Below are 15,322 nucleotides of genomic sequence, written 5' to 3'. Positions count from 1 at the left end.
GCCACTAGTGGGACGGAACGCGGCTCGTTTCTAACTGTGAGAAGAGGCAGGACGTTTGCACACTCAATTACGTCCTTCAATGTGGTCTCACTGACCTCGTGCATACTCTTTGATAAATAAAAATTTTGGCGAATAGACAGTTTTTCTGTGGCACTTTTAGATATATATAAAATTAAAGAAAAGTAAATGTAGATTAATGTGTGGCGGTTAATGCATATTAAGACATGCATATTGGAGTAGTACCTTCCGATTAAAATATCTGTGAACACTAATGCGACTCAAAAGCATGTTCACAGCACAAATACACGCTCACTTTACAAATAACGTTGTAGGCTACTGCAACACCACTTATGCACCCGTGACGAAGGTGACGCCAAATTCACAAGAACGACAATGCACCTCTACGCTCGTCTACGACAATGATTCTCTACGATAATGCTGCTATACGACGAGCTCGAACTAAACCCAACAAACGTCTCTTCACTTTACAAATAAGAAAATTCCGCAGCCACAACTCCAGTTGAGCGCGACGTGATGCGAAGCATTGTTGTTTGGTTAGACGAAGGGTTGTCACGAATCCTCTGAATTTTCTGGAGCGAAATAGCGAGCGCAGTTGTAACGTGAATTCGAACTGGCGGTATGCGCAGCGGAAATGACACAGTGGTTGTTGAAGATGAAATGTCTGTCTGTATGTCTGTCTGTCCATCCGTCCGTCCGTCCGTCCGTCTGTGTTTGTTCTATTTATTTACTATACACCGATGGAAATGGAAGTGTAAGAGAGGATTACGCACATTTTGTTAAAATATTTGAATGTGCGGGTGAGCCCGAAGCGGATATTGAAGTGCAGGTACTTTGTTGCCATGTGTGGAGCACGTGGGCACGCATAATGCCACGACGGCCTTTTCAAGCATTTTAGTGGGAAATGGTCCTGTAGGGCGACGTGGAGAATACGCATCTCCGAAGGTGCACTAAAGCGGGAAGGGGCGAGCCTGTTAGTCCAACGTCACTTACACGCGCCTACTGCATCTATAGCGTCAATCGTAACTTATGGCATCATCGGGTGGTCGTTTCGGAGCACTCCAGAGGCCATCATCTTGTTCGGGTGGTCGAAAAAGGACGCTTCGGCTATATTCGCTTGGTTCTTTCATATTTCTGAAACCTGATTTGGAGCGCCCAGACATACTTTCCCCGACGACGTCGGAGCATTTGCGAGATGTGGACGGTTTCCGGTCACGTGATGGCCACGCAGCTTACGGACGTCAGCACGCTTTTCCCGATGTAGGCTCGGCCCTTTAGGCGGTTTCGTTTGGGTGCTGTCGTGCTTTGCATGCCTCACGTCGATGGTGATGAAGCGGCAACGGTTGAATTTGTTAGCGGCACCTTCAGTTCTTCTTTTCAGTCGAGCGGCGAGCAACGGCAGCACCTTCATCATAGTGCTGAAAACTTGCTGCGTCGGCGTATAGGACTGCCTTGCAAACGAAGGCCACTGCAGTTGTCGTTTTTGTAGTCCACCATTTTTGTCTAGTGCACGCCTTCGCTCGTCGTGATGTTATGATACTCTGCGATGTGGCGGCGTTCAATCAGGCGTCACCAAAGTTCCCCTCGGCCTTGCTTCCTTCCCTCGTACTGCTCCAGAAATTGACCAACCGCTCAGGTGTCGTGTGCTTTCTATGATTCGGATATGGATTGTCTTGCAATCCGACTCAGATTACGGGATCAACCACCCGAGTTCATCGTTAGCAGGGTGTGGGACCGGGCTAGTCGGCATTCCCCTGTCGCCTTTTTAGTGTCCCGTCCCCACTCTTGCACTAGTCACTTCAGCTTCACCGTTCGATTGCTAGATTGCTATACGTCCAGTGCTGACCTGAACATCAGCGTCAACAATCGCCACTTGTGGAAGCACACCGACGCGCTTTTCCGGGAATCCGAGAGGAGATGTGGCAAGCGATTATTTATTATCCACTGTTTCGCCGGCACTGCGAGCACTATCTGGGCATTTGATAATCCTATACCCATGGACACCTTTCTGCGGCTATGAAAGCTACGGAGGCAAAGCGCGCACAAGGGAGAGCGCCTCTGAAAGAGCCCCGCGTTTTGATCTACGTTAGTTTAGGCCGGGTTAGAGAAAACATAAACACCTTATTAGCAACAGTTAAGTAAGACAGAACACACTATTGAGTGCAAAAGTTTACTTATTTTGCCGCCTTCCGTTCCGCGTCGGGGGAACGGGAAACCGTCGCACGTAAAAGCTGCGTCTATTCAGCGTCTGTTCCGAGCATCCAAAAGCACTCTCAAGCGCTGCGGGACTATTTGGCATGGTAACACATGTGCAGCAGCCATGTGCCCGTAGCTTTCCCTCAATAGCCACAGAAAGTTGCCGGCGAGTATAGCTCCTTCGGGAAAACGGCCAGTGAGATGGCATAAAGAAGTTGGCTAAACTCGGCAAGAATGCTTCGCAATAAATGAACCCCCAGTTCGGTGCGTGAAAGAACCACAGGTAAAATTCTTGCAGAGACACATTGCCATGTGTTTTTTTCTTCAGCCTTTCAGTTTTACCCTTAGTTTAAAGATAAATAAAGCGGCACGAGTTAGCTTCAAAACACGTGTTTTATGTTAAGTGTGCAACGAAACCGTTCTTTTGTATGACAAGCCTAAGAAATAGACACCGCCACAAGCAGGCTGCCATGTTAGGAACTACTCGCAACAGCTAAAGCGAGAGCGGGCAATCAGAAAAATCAGGGGACATTTAAACAATTCTTATGCGCTGTGAAGGCGAAAGCATTAATGGCTAACGGAAAAGCCTTGAGCGGTCCTTCGATTTTGGTGCTGCGAGTAATGTGCCACTGTGGTACGCGCGGCCCAAGCCACCAAGCAGCAGCAGTAACCTGCGGTGTCAACGTCACATGCCACCGACGCGGCGATGCCCATCGGGTGACGCGTCGCGGGAATGCCCTTTCCCCTCGCGCATCCCCTGCCGCGCTAGCATCCCTACGGGTGTTCTCTTTTACCCGCTCTGTCACCTTGCTCCGTCGAAGAGCGCTCCTGCAGAGAGCGAGAGCGATGGTGACGTGGCGTCGCGGCGGTGTCCTCTCCCCTCACGAAGCACCTGCAGCGCTATCGAGGAGCAGGTGTTCCCTTTCGCCCGCTCTGCACCGTCGAAGGTCAGCTGCCGACATGGCGTCGCAACCAATGGCATGCGAGTTTAGATGCCTTTTCGCTGATAAAGAGTACAGATACTGGTTTTTCGATAAATTGGCCATCAGACGCTTTCGCTTCAATAAATTCACTACAACGGCAGCGATAAAGAGCTTCCGCAGTCTGGCAAGCCCAGCAGCTTGCAGAAGGATCTAATAAAAGGTCCAGTTATTCGCACTATACTGCTTTCTTCAATGTAAGTTGCCGCTTCGCCTAACATCAGCTTCTATAAAACGGCTTTTATGAATTTCTCCTTCCACTCACGTATGCGCGAAGAGGAACTTAAAATATACATGTTAACATGGCCAACAATGCAATCAAGGAACCCAAACAGACCTCGCTTGAGGTCACCTCCCCCCCCCCCCCCACTAAAAAATTTTCAAAAGGAGAAAACAGTCGTCTGTGTTCTCCTGTTAACTGAGGCGAAAAAAAAAGCGTCTTATTTTCAAGGGTGAAGGGACAGTTCAAAAACTGACAAAGGTCGTTTACATAGGGCTTGCGTACTGAAAAGTATTTATTAGGACCAAAACAAAGCGACAATTTCGAAATTTACATCGCATAATGCGCATCAATTGTGTGCTGCGTAAAAGAACAGAAAGTCTATCTCTGTTCGACATCAAGCACATGTGTTGATTTGGCAAAGACTCACAGTACAGAGTGATCGACACTGGAACACTGGGCTCCGTAGCCTCGTGTCACCACGTGCCGGCTGTTTCGCACGATCTCGGGCCAGAAACCTGTTTCTTTCAAGCATGCCGCACGCTGGCGCAAAAGCCACACGAAGATTTCTCGCGCCGGTGCCTGCTCCGACCGGACACCGCGTTACGCCTGCAGAGTCACGTCGCACAGCTGAAGCCTTTGACTCTCCTGTGCTCCTCCTCGTACAGAGCGACATGGGTAGATTTCGGCAGCACTCTCCCGTATCTTTAGCTATAGCGTGGCTCGACGAGTTGGCTATTTAATATTTGTGGAGGTAAGATTCACTCTTTAGATTAATTTCTGTCCTTGCCTTTCACCTCAACTTTTCAGATTTCTTTCTTTGTTATATATTAATAATAATAATAATAATAATAATAATAATAATAATAATAATAATAATAATAATAATAATAATAATAACCACAGATCGCACGCTAATACATTTCCTAACCTACCATTATCAAGATATATTCGCTTACCAGGCCATTCTTTCGAAAAACTCAGGGCCACTATACTTGAATCAGGCTTTCATTCCCATCATGATCGCGAAGTCCGCGAGTCTTACCTACTCTATGAGTTTAACACCGTGTCATCTGGCATTACCGAAAGCACAGGCACACTAACCAGCGTGCCTACTAAGCATCCTTGACATTACCGTCACGCCTCATGTATGCTATGAGATGCAGCTTTCCTTTAAGAACCCTCTATTATTATTGCCTTTTTTTCACTGTTGCGTCAATTCTGTGTAGCATAATGTCCATAGTCTGCACACGACACTGTATTCCACCGTACGCATGCCAATAAAAGCCCTGGTCATTCATCCTGCTCGCTATGACGACTACTGCTCATGAGCAGTGCACTTCACCCGCACCCTGAATGTACTATGGCGCGGTGCCTTATTATCTCCATGTTTCTTTTTATTGTATTATTTTTTATTTATTGTTGATTTCAAGTGTTTGCATTGTAATGTTTAGCAAACGAACGATTCATTTCTGCACTGTGCGCCACGTGTGTGGTATCGCTGTCGCCAGTGGTATCGCTATATTTATGTTGTTTTTTCTTGTTGTTATTATTGCGCACAACTTTATCTGATGTATCGCGGGTTTATAAGGAAGCCCAAATGCATGTACATGTTACTTTGACAAAGGCTGATCCAACAGCCGAAACGTCAGTCAAATATAGTGTGCTTATTGAACGTACGTCGTACTCGTCTTCTTCATGTTACTTCCGGGGCCAGCGTGATTTTCTCAGCCATAAGTATATATATACATATATATATATATATATATATATATATATATATATATATATATATATATATATATATATATATATATATATTATTTCGTTCTGTGTGTGTTGAGATAACAGCAGCCTCCATCGCAATATTACTTTGTTTTGAAGTGACACTCATAAAGTTCCGGCGACTACTTCGTGTTTTCAACTCTCCGGCTATAGACCATTGCCGTTAACTCTGTGTCCTGGCATTTGGACAACCTCGAAGAAGCCTTAAAAACTCCTTTTACACTGCGAAAGTAAGAAAGAAAGTGTCCGTTTCACTGTCCTAATAAAACTGTGCACTGCCGCGGAGCCTGCAAGCCACCGTTAACGTACCTCGCGCCGAATTCGCAATACTGGTCGCACTTAAGAACGATTCGGGCCTTCCAGGTTAGCCAGCGTAGGTACCGACGCCGAAAACAAGAGGCAGGAACCATTAACAGATGTTTGCAGTCGAGAACTGAGAACTTTTCTTGCCAGCTCGTCGAAAACCATTCTTGCCAACTAATGTTTTACCGTATACCTGCCAGTCAGTCCTGAACTGGTCTTACCGGTAGAATGAGAGCCGTTCTTGCCATCCGATTGAGAACCGCTGGTGCGCGAGACCGATCAAAAAACACTAGCTGTAGGTTTCACAAGGCTGCATCGATTTAGTGAGACGCACAGAAGCTCGGCTGCTCCATCCCACTCGAAAGACTAATCGCTTCTTCCTCAAATTTTCGTGGGGGCACCACGCAGCTAACTGCACTACCTTCTCTGCGGTCCGAAGGTCGATCGAATGATTCTGGAGAGGGCTAACATTTCCGATTTATTTATTTTATATTTTTGTTCCTTCCGCTGGAATTATATTTCACAAAACCGCGCACGGGGTGAGTTTGTGCCACCGTGTGCGATATATTTAACTGGTAGGAAAGGCGAGACATTGCGAACAGAAAGAAAACTCCATTTGTGCCTCTCTCAGTTCGTTCATTCGTCCCTGCCCGTAGGTAAAAAAATAAGTTCACTCTAAACAATACGCGTTTGGCTCTAGAATCAAAGTTTTGGTTGCTTTGAGAAGAATGAAAAAAAAAGGACATTCGCCCTTTCGGTACCGCTCTTTTTCATTTCCCAGGGTGTTCGGAAAGAAACGCAGTCACGTAAAAGTGTGCCTTAACTCCCGCATTCCAGCACATCCTCCAGACTCGGTTTACGTTAAATATCTCCTAACTTAAGAGAGATTATTGCATCATAAATATATCCTCGAATGTAATGTTATCCGTGACATATGAAATGCGTGTCAATATACATAGAAACGGCATGAATACGACCTAGTTGGTACGAATCCAGCGGTGATAAAACAGCGCGAAAAATAAAAATGGGCAAAGAAGGAACACAGGACAAGCTCTGTGCCCAGATCCACAGCAGTTCTCCGTACGAGTCCGTTGCCTCTCCGCACTAGTTGTATTTCACAAGGCAGCATTGCATGTCCTCAGTGTACTTCATTCATCCTTCGTCCACTCACGAGCGCTGCACAAACTACATCGTGAACGCATACCAACTCGTTCAGTTTTCTATCCTAATGCAGCACTGCGAGGCTGCAAAAGAATCTGCACCAATATTTACAATCAGCCCAGAAGTTTTCATCTGTCAAGTCTACTCAGTTTCGGGGTGAATTCGATTAAAGTTCAAATTTTTCTCCAAGAAAGACGCTTCCGTGAACTCATTTTCGTATCTGCAACTACAACCAAGCTACGTCCGTCAGAATTGCGAGTAACACACTTATAAAGCAAGTTACAATACTGTAGAATTATTTGTCTTAATGAAGGCATGTGAACGAGTTCATGTTCCTGCTTTACCAAGTCAGTGGAGGCGAACCTTACGACTTTATCGCACTGAGAAGGTGACGCGCAGTGTATTTTACTTGCTACCTCTAGTATTCATTTTCTGCGTATTATTCCCCTATAAAGGATGGCGCTCTTTGTCCATTAACGTAGTCGTCGTGACAAGTTAATGCAGATTAGTAATGCAATGCAGAGACATCAAACTAGCCATATACAGGCCAGTGATCACAAGCAGGACTCGCCATCTGTTATTCCGGGCGTTGTGGCTACTGCAGTGCTGCGGGATTATTGAACGGGAACGGGAATGAAAAGCGAAAACGGCCTCTCTGGTGAAACGAAACGCCAGCAGGAGAATGACGATCCGAGTCGTCTTAAGGCAGTGGACGCACGAACATGCGATGGAACGTCGATAATGTCAAAGCTCAAAGCTTTGACAATATCTCAAAGCTTTGACAATATCAAAGCTTTGACAATATCGACGTTCCGTGCTTTCCGTGCTTTCCGTGCTTTCCGTGCAGGAGAATCCTTCTCCTGCACGGAAAGCTTCCGAAGGCATGTCAGCCGCTTCCGCGCAGCTGTCACACATAGCATCTGTCCGTACTCTGGCATTAGGGGCAGAATTCACCGAGCTTATTGCTCGCAAGTGTTGCTTCCAATTAGACAGCCGTCTTCGCTAATAATATGTCCAACATTACGTATGTTCTTGCGAAAAATTATAATATGGGATCTTTTGTTGTGTGTGTGTCTGTATTAGTACTGGAGCGTAAACACGGAGTGATCGCTTGTTGCTGCAATTACTTTCTCGTGTCATAGCCGACTCATGAACGTGGCTGATGAACGTGTGCCGCAGGCTTCCGATCATCCAGGGTTGCAGCGTGACGTTCCTCGTGCCTATTCTTGCCACCATGGCCCTGCCAGAGTGGCGCTGCCCGACCGAGGATGAGCTCATCGCAGCGCGTGATCCGGACTCTGGCATCACGGGCCCCGCCACTGACCAGGAGTGGACAGCCGTGTGGCAGGCACGAATGAGCGAGGTACATATAAGTGCAGCATCTGCGCCCCGACCACAACCCGCCGTGCTGCCGCCGTGGGTGACCACACCGGCGGTGCCTCTGTGACGGCCGCACAGGCGCTGGCGGTTTCAGCCGCGGGTGCGCAACTAATGGGCGCAGTCCTCCGCTGGAGTGCACCAGCGGAGGCGCCACACGAAGCAGCGATGGGCTTTGTGCGAGGCGGTGCGACCTGTGGGAAGTTCCGGAGGATGCCACCTGCTTCTGTAGAGGCGATGACCGAGCGTCGTTAAAATTGTTAACGTTGTTCGCTTATCGGGCATTAACCACGAGAGATATCGCTTGATGATGGATGAAAAAATCCTGTCTCGTGCAACTGGGAAACACGAGCTACGATGTAGTACCGTAAGGCCCGTACTGACAAAGAGATGTTGTGCTAGAATTGTTCGTCGCTGATAATTCTAGTGAATCCTTATGAAGGCTATGCTATTAGCGAAGGCAGCTGGCTAATGGCAAAGAGCACTTACAAACGAAAAGCTTTGCCAATTCGGCCCCAGAATATTGCGCACACTTACAAACAAAAATATTAGGGAATTCGGTCCCAGAACATTGTGCACTTACAGACGAAGAGCTTTGCGAATTCGGGCCCAGAACATAACGCACTTTACTGCTCTATAAAAGTCAAAACTGTGGAACGAAAGTACGCCGAGGTTCTGACGTGATTATTTTACATGCGCAGCTTTCTACCCGGGGCACGGACTGAACGTGCATGTCATAATTATTTTTGATAACATTTGAGTTCATGGCTGACACAAAAAGTACCACGATCGCCGCGCGGCAACAAAATCAATTGAATTCAGTTTTCTTTTAACTTCAAAGTATGCCATGGCTCCGAGGTCGCGAAAAAGAAGCCACCCTTCTTTTTGTGCTTCACAGTGTCCACGAACCTACATGGCAAATGGCAGCATTCATACCAAATCCAAGGGCACATATCAATACTTGTGCGTTTCGACAATACAGAAGAAAGGTGAAGCGAGAGATCTGGTAACAGCTCTAGAACAAAATAAAGTGATAAGAAGTAGATGTTGCTAGTGGAGTTTGTAATAATATTACACTCATCTTAATTCGCAGCAGAGAAAAAGACATGCATCAACGCGTCTTTCGACAGGCAAACGAACTTGAAGTGAAATGAGCTAATTGACATTGAAGTGCGCGTTGTAATAAGGCGGTGCTTATTAGAGATATTACGAACGGATGTAAAGACGGTGGAAAAGTCATTTACGTCAGTATACTTTGCTTCAGATGATGACATAGTAAAGGTAATTACGCCACACCGTATGATGTGTTTTACCCGGATTTCTCCACAATTGAGAGGAATGTCACGCGTTTTTGTTCGTAAAATTAGAATAGGCATCTTGCTTAAGAAGTTATCGTTTTGCGAGCCTGCTTTGTAGCACCTATTTAATGCGGTTTTATAGAAGTCTGGGAGCCGAAGCGAACTTGTTTCTTGAAAGAGCAGCTTTAGGCAGTGGTCCTGTGGAAGCTTTGCAATAAAATGAACAGCCTTTCTTTCCACTTCATAACATCAGCTTACATTAGAGATTGTCGTGGCACCTCAAAGTGAACGGAAATAATTTATGTGCGATGAAGCAGCGTATTGTAAATGAAGTTTAACGCCTTCGGGCTGGCCAAACTGCACTTACGAAGTACGCCAAATACCAGGGACGTTTCACTGATAAAAAAATTTTATCTGCGCATTCCAAAACATAATGGGCCTCAAACAAACGCCTCGAAAAGCCGCTTTTCCAGCCGTCAATGTGACTTCGCGCGACACGTAGAGCCCATCATGGGGCAATACACGGAAGCGTTACGACTTATTATCAATACTATAAAGACGAAACTGGCTCAAACAAAAAAAAATTGTGCCAGCAAATTGCTACACCCTCAAAATTTATGTGTATCTGTACGTTGTCTACAAGGTGATAATTGCCCAAGTAAGTTTTGGGGTTCACTTAATTACACAACTGCACTTACCTCCTTCTTTCTAGCGCGCGCAGTTTACAAAATATAAAAGTGGCATATTTGCAACTATAACTTTATTTGAGTAGCAGACTAGAGCGCACTAGCTCAGGTCGACCTCTCTGTCTTTCCTATCAATAAATTCTATTCATTCATATTTGAAACATAATTCGCTTCGCTTAACTCGACGAAGCTTTACACTATGCCAGAAACCAAACCAAGGACGACATCACATGTCCTCGTTAAGTCAGGTACTCTTCACGATGAAGGGGGAGGGGAGAGGGGGGAGGGGGGGGGGGAGGGGATAAAAATCGCGCGCAACAATCCGCGTTACACGCTTAGAGTTAAGCTTATTGCAAGAGTCGCAGCGTGCGCGTAATTAGTGTTGAAACGAACTTGCGCATTTCCTGCTCTTGTTCGTCCCGCCGCTCGGCGCCTTCCTTCAATAGCCTTAAATAAAATGTATGCGCGGATCTCATGCGTCACGGCAGACATGCAGCGAATGTAATCCGTGGCGACTGTTTACATACTAATAAGGTGTAGTGCGCAGCTGTCCCACATATGACGCACGCGAAGCGCCGGAACGTAATCCGCCGTTTGTAATTCCTGCACAACGGCCACAACAGCCAAACCTGAAGCGACGGCGCGACTGTGCGACTGGCGCCAGCTGGCTGAGCTCGCGACGACATTTCTGAACTAAATCAGGAAGAACGAGAGCATGAAGAAAGTTTTGCGTGCAGTTCCGGAGAGCGTTTCTAGTTATAAGCTGTTAGACGACTGTTTGGAGCGCGCGCATTTTGGCGCTTGCGTCAGTGAAATATGTTGCTTCGAGCCATCCCGATACCGACATGAAGGCCTCCTTACTGAATTGAGCCATATTCGATTTCGTTCGCATTGGCTTTCCCCGACGTATGACTAATTTTCACAAAGGAGGATCAGCAAGAAATTGCCGGTGGAAATATAACAGGAATTAAGTCCCTTCTTGGGGAACAAATTACACTTGGGGAACAAATTAAAATAACATACTGAACTAAAAATTTGGTCACACAGTCAGAATCAGAATCGATTTTTATTGCATAAAATATGTACCGAAGGAGGTCTCATAATCAAATACTGTAAGGCCGAGACCTCCTGTCTATAGTTACAAACATGAATATAAATATTGTTCTTACAGCAGACGGCAAATCGATATGATTTAAACGTGAGCGTAAATACATAAAAATACGTATAATCGTCTTGAAATAAATGAAAATTAATCAACTTTTGAGCATGCGTGCTAATGTTAGTGACTAAGAAAAAGGGCGTCCAGAGAAAGTGTGTCAGGAATGGAAAAAAATTCAGTCCTAAACAGCCAAACGTTTTGCCGTTTCTATATCGCAGTTGTTATTGTTATTGTTATTGCTGCAGCTGTTCCTGTTCTTTTACTACCTTCTCTTTCTTAAGATTCCACTTGTCTGTTCACTTGGTCTCCTTAGTCAATTCTTGTAGATTCTCCAGTATTCTAAATTTTTGTTGCATTCGTGCTTAATACATTTTTTCTTCAACCACTCTGTTCGTTTTTTTTTGTTTCAGGCTCATAATAATCGACAACATTATCATTACTGATTAACAGTGGCAGATGCACAGTACTGTGGAGAGTTGGCCAACACTTGTGCCGCATGAGCAATAATAACGTGAAGGGCTTTATAGATGAGGCAATGCCTGCAGGATAATAAGATACAGCGAAGAAATGTCAAAGCCAGGAACAATGAAAAAAATACTAAAAGAAAAAATAGCAACGCTGAAGGCGCAAATTGATAACAAAAAAAAAGGCGGTACAAACACTTACGAATGTTCCAGAACACGGAGGCTGAAAAATTATACAGTAAAGAAACATGCAGGCTGAGACAATTATGACGCATCCGAGATTGTACAGTCGCTCTCCTTTATGACACACATACGCACACACACACAAAACTGATTGGCTGCCAACCCGCAAGAACAATCACATCTTTCGGGTTTACTGTGGAGTAAACGTAAATAGAAAATTCGCATTTGATCCGGATGCGATGCAAGTAAATATTTAAATTAAAAAACCACAGCGCAGTCTCACGAATATGGTCGCTCCGTTTCACAGACTATGGTGCTCCAGGCGAGCAATAAACGCTGATAAACGGGAGAAGAGGCCCGTCCAGAGTAAAAAAAAGTCATTCATAGGTGCAAATATTCGGAAGCTAATCATATAGAGACTTAAGTTAGGAGGAAGCTGCTGGCTTTGTAAGGAAAGCCTTGTCCCATGAAAAACAAACCTCATATATGGCCGCAGGCATGGAAGGAGGCCCTAACGACACGGAAGCAATGAGTACAAAGCCATTAACATGAGCGAGCCATTGCGCTCAGTAAACGACGATCTTATCGATAATGAGTCGGTGGCTATTCCAACTGCTCGGAGGCCAGAGTTTAATTTACGGAAGCCTAGAATGACCGCTAAAAATTGTGGTAGAAATATTCGAATATTTAACCAGGGGGTAAGAGGGAGATCGGCCGAATTAGAGATGAAGAAATTATTTCGACAACTGCTTATTGAGTTTTCGAGGAGTCCGTCGCTACTGCAGTGCTCTTAGGTATAAATTAAGGGATCGTACAACTGCTATATCAAGCGACACTGCGTGACTCCCCACTGCGGGCCTACCACGTAAATACACAGAATCGAGCTTTGTTGCCACAAAGACAATTAAATTAAATCCGAGGACACCTGAGCCCTTTTATGAGTTGTGAATGCGAAATCAGTAATGTCCAATTGAAAGCCGCTGAGCGGTCCTTCACGTTACGAACTTCTCGCGGGCAAGCGAGCACGTTGAGACGCTTGGCCAACGCCTCAGCGATAGCACAAGGCCGGTACACTTCGATCCGTGACGTCATGCTACCTCGTCCGACTGCCATAGAATCTTGTGGAGACGCTCCCGACTAAGCCGCGGTGATTTTGACGTCACCGCTTTCGTCACGCCTGGCATGGCAATGCTAATTTTTGAACAAGTAGGATGATGCCGCGAAGCAGAGGGCAGTTGCCTGCTATGTGGTAAGGCGCTTGTTTAGCCCAGTGGGCAACGCACTCGGCTCCTGCGAGTGGGGTCGCAGGCTCAAAACTCACTACCGCCAACGTACTTCCTTTCGAATTTATTGTGCTTTTTAAACATAAATTTCTTTAGAGCGATTAGCGAGACGAAGTTAGAACGCAAGTGAGAGACTTGCGCGTACAAGGAACGCGCGGACAGCGTAGGCTTCCGAGAGCGACGGCGAGAGTGACGTGGCTGTCGCATCGATGCCCTCACGCAACATCTGGCGCGGCAGCAAGTGTTCCCTTTCGCCCGCACTGCTCCGTCGAGGGAAGCACGTGACGTGGCGTCGCAGCCAATGGGAATTTAGGTGCCGTTTCGCTGCTACAGACGCCGCCGTTTTCTCTCATTGGGCCATCTGATGCTTTCGCATAAAAAAAATCCGAAAGGACTGCTATCATGCGTGCTACGTTTCGTACAGTTTATGTACGGTACTTTAATTTCTTTTATCTTTCTGTTTGGAACGACGTGGCCAGTGTTTTCATTCTGTAAGTAAATAAAAAAAATATACGCTGCATTTTGCTGCGCCATTCGATGAAAACGGAAAAATGAATTAGAATCAGTCCCAGAAGTACTTCCGGCTAATGACAAATGGAAGACTGCAGCAAGAACTAGTGCTAGGCAAAGTCAGAAGACAGTCCGACTGTTTCATACAAGAGGGTGGTGTAAACACAATTATGCAGCGTTTTTCTTTTCTTTCTTTTTTTGTCATTCTTTTACATGCGCTTTCATTAGGGATAGGCGCACGATGTACCGGATACTTCTGTTTTGTAGATGTTATTGTAATCAACGTTTGGAAGGAAGGAAAGTTTACCTATTTGCGCGGTACCGTGTTTGGCATTGCAAATTCTTTCGCAACCTTGTGTTGTTGCTCCAGCCCTCTGAATTTGGCACAAAGCTTTGTGTGGTTTCCCTCCACCTGGACGTGCCTCAAGGTTCTCTATTGATTTGACCTACCACAATAATGCCTGCGATGACAACTTCCCTCCACGAAAAGCGTCACCACCTGCGGACATAAAAAGTTTCGCTTAGCAAATGCACGGTTCCTGATAATAGAACATTTTAGGCAAAACGAATGTGAAGAATTCTGTGGCGACTGTCGCAAACTTGGCGCTCAACCATTTACGATTTGCTTTGGAAATTTTTTTTCCTTTCAGAATAAAAAAAAGTATTCTGGCGAAAAAATTTACCGAAAACCGTTTTCAAGCAGCTGTAGCGTTGTCTGAATTTTGCCGCGAGAAACTAAACTATGCGCGATAAGAGGCGTTGCGAAAAAACACATTCTTTCGTTGCGAGGACAAGGCTTATTTTTCTCTGTCAGAGAAGTGTCAGAGGCCTCACACCTAAGATAGCTTTTGCTTCCCCCAATCACTATTCCCTTCCTCAGTTTCTATACGCATTAAGTGCGGCGAAATCGGATGATTTTAAGAAATTCTTAGGGGGAAAAGCTGCGTTTCAGTACAAGCTTACATTTCATCTCAATTAAGTATCCAGAATTTATACTATGCGTGAAAATTGTTTTGTGATGGAAATAACGTGTAGCTATACTAAGATGACAGCGAATTTACAAAGAAGTCAGTTTTAGTGTATGTTCAGCCACAGATGAAACACTGCGGTTCCACTAGTAAAAGATATGCCACATTGCAAATCTATTTAATTGTTTCTACGTTCAGTTTATAGAATCAGCATGTTTCTGTAAGGGGAAAAATGTTTGCGATGTAGTGTCCCACTTGCCTAAAAATAGGTGTCGTTTTGCGTCGTTGCCACGAAGCAACCTCAAAGCAAATGAAACTTGCAAGGGCGCAGGCGTTATTGAGTCGACGTACATATATGTGCATCTGTAGGACGCTTATTATAGATTTCCGTAGCCGTCGTCCTCACAGGCGCTACTCGAAGACATCGATCGTCGGCCCACAAGGCTGTGAAGGCACTTTTGTGTTTCTCGAGGGAGACAGGCCGCTGTGAACGCGTTAGACTTTGTGGCGCCCTAGCTCCGCGCGCGTAAGCGATATCACCTACTCTCTCTCTCTCTCTCCCTCTCTATCTTTCTCATTCTACACATCCCCTTTCCAGTGGCGTAGCCAGAAATTTCGTTCGGGGGGGGGGGGGGGGGGCTCACGTTGAAGCTCGGCATCCTCCTTAAGAGGAAGCTTTAGCTCGGGTGCTCCTTTCTAAATACATGTAGAAGAGGAATTCGTTTTTCTCG

At 45.7% G+C, this 15,322-nt stretch overlaps 1 protein-coding gene across 3 annotated transcripts in view; it reads left to right on the top strand.

Moving 5' to 3' along the window:
* LOC135911360 (solute carrier family 23 member 1-like) overlaps positions 1 to 15,322 on the top strand; it is a 189,421-nt gene that overhangs the window by 91,364 nt on the left and 82,735 nt on the right. For all 3 annotated transcript variants that reach the window (XM_065443600.1, XM_065443615.1, XM_065443607.1), the window contains exon 6: positions 7,843 to 8,026. In XM_065443600.1, the coding sequence (XP_065299672.1) occupies positions 7,843 to 8,026 (184 nt within the window). The remainder of the gene's footprint in view (positions 1 to 7,842; positions 8,027 to 15,322) is intronic.

Source organism: Dermacentor albipictus, chromosome 1 (assembly GCF_038994185.2).
Source record: "Dermacentor albipictus isolate Rhodes 1998 colony chromosome 1, USDA_Dalb.pri_finalv2, whole genome shotgun sequence".
NCBI lineage: Eukaryota > Metazoa > Arthropoda > Arachnida > Ixodida > Ixodidae > Dermacentor > Dermacentor albipictus.
Note: the sequence above shows the minus strand (reverse complement) of the source record. Positions and strands in the feature narration are given on the sequence as shown.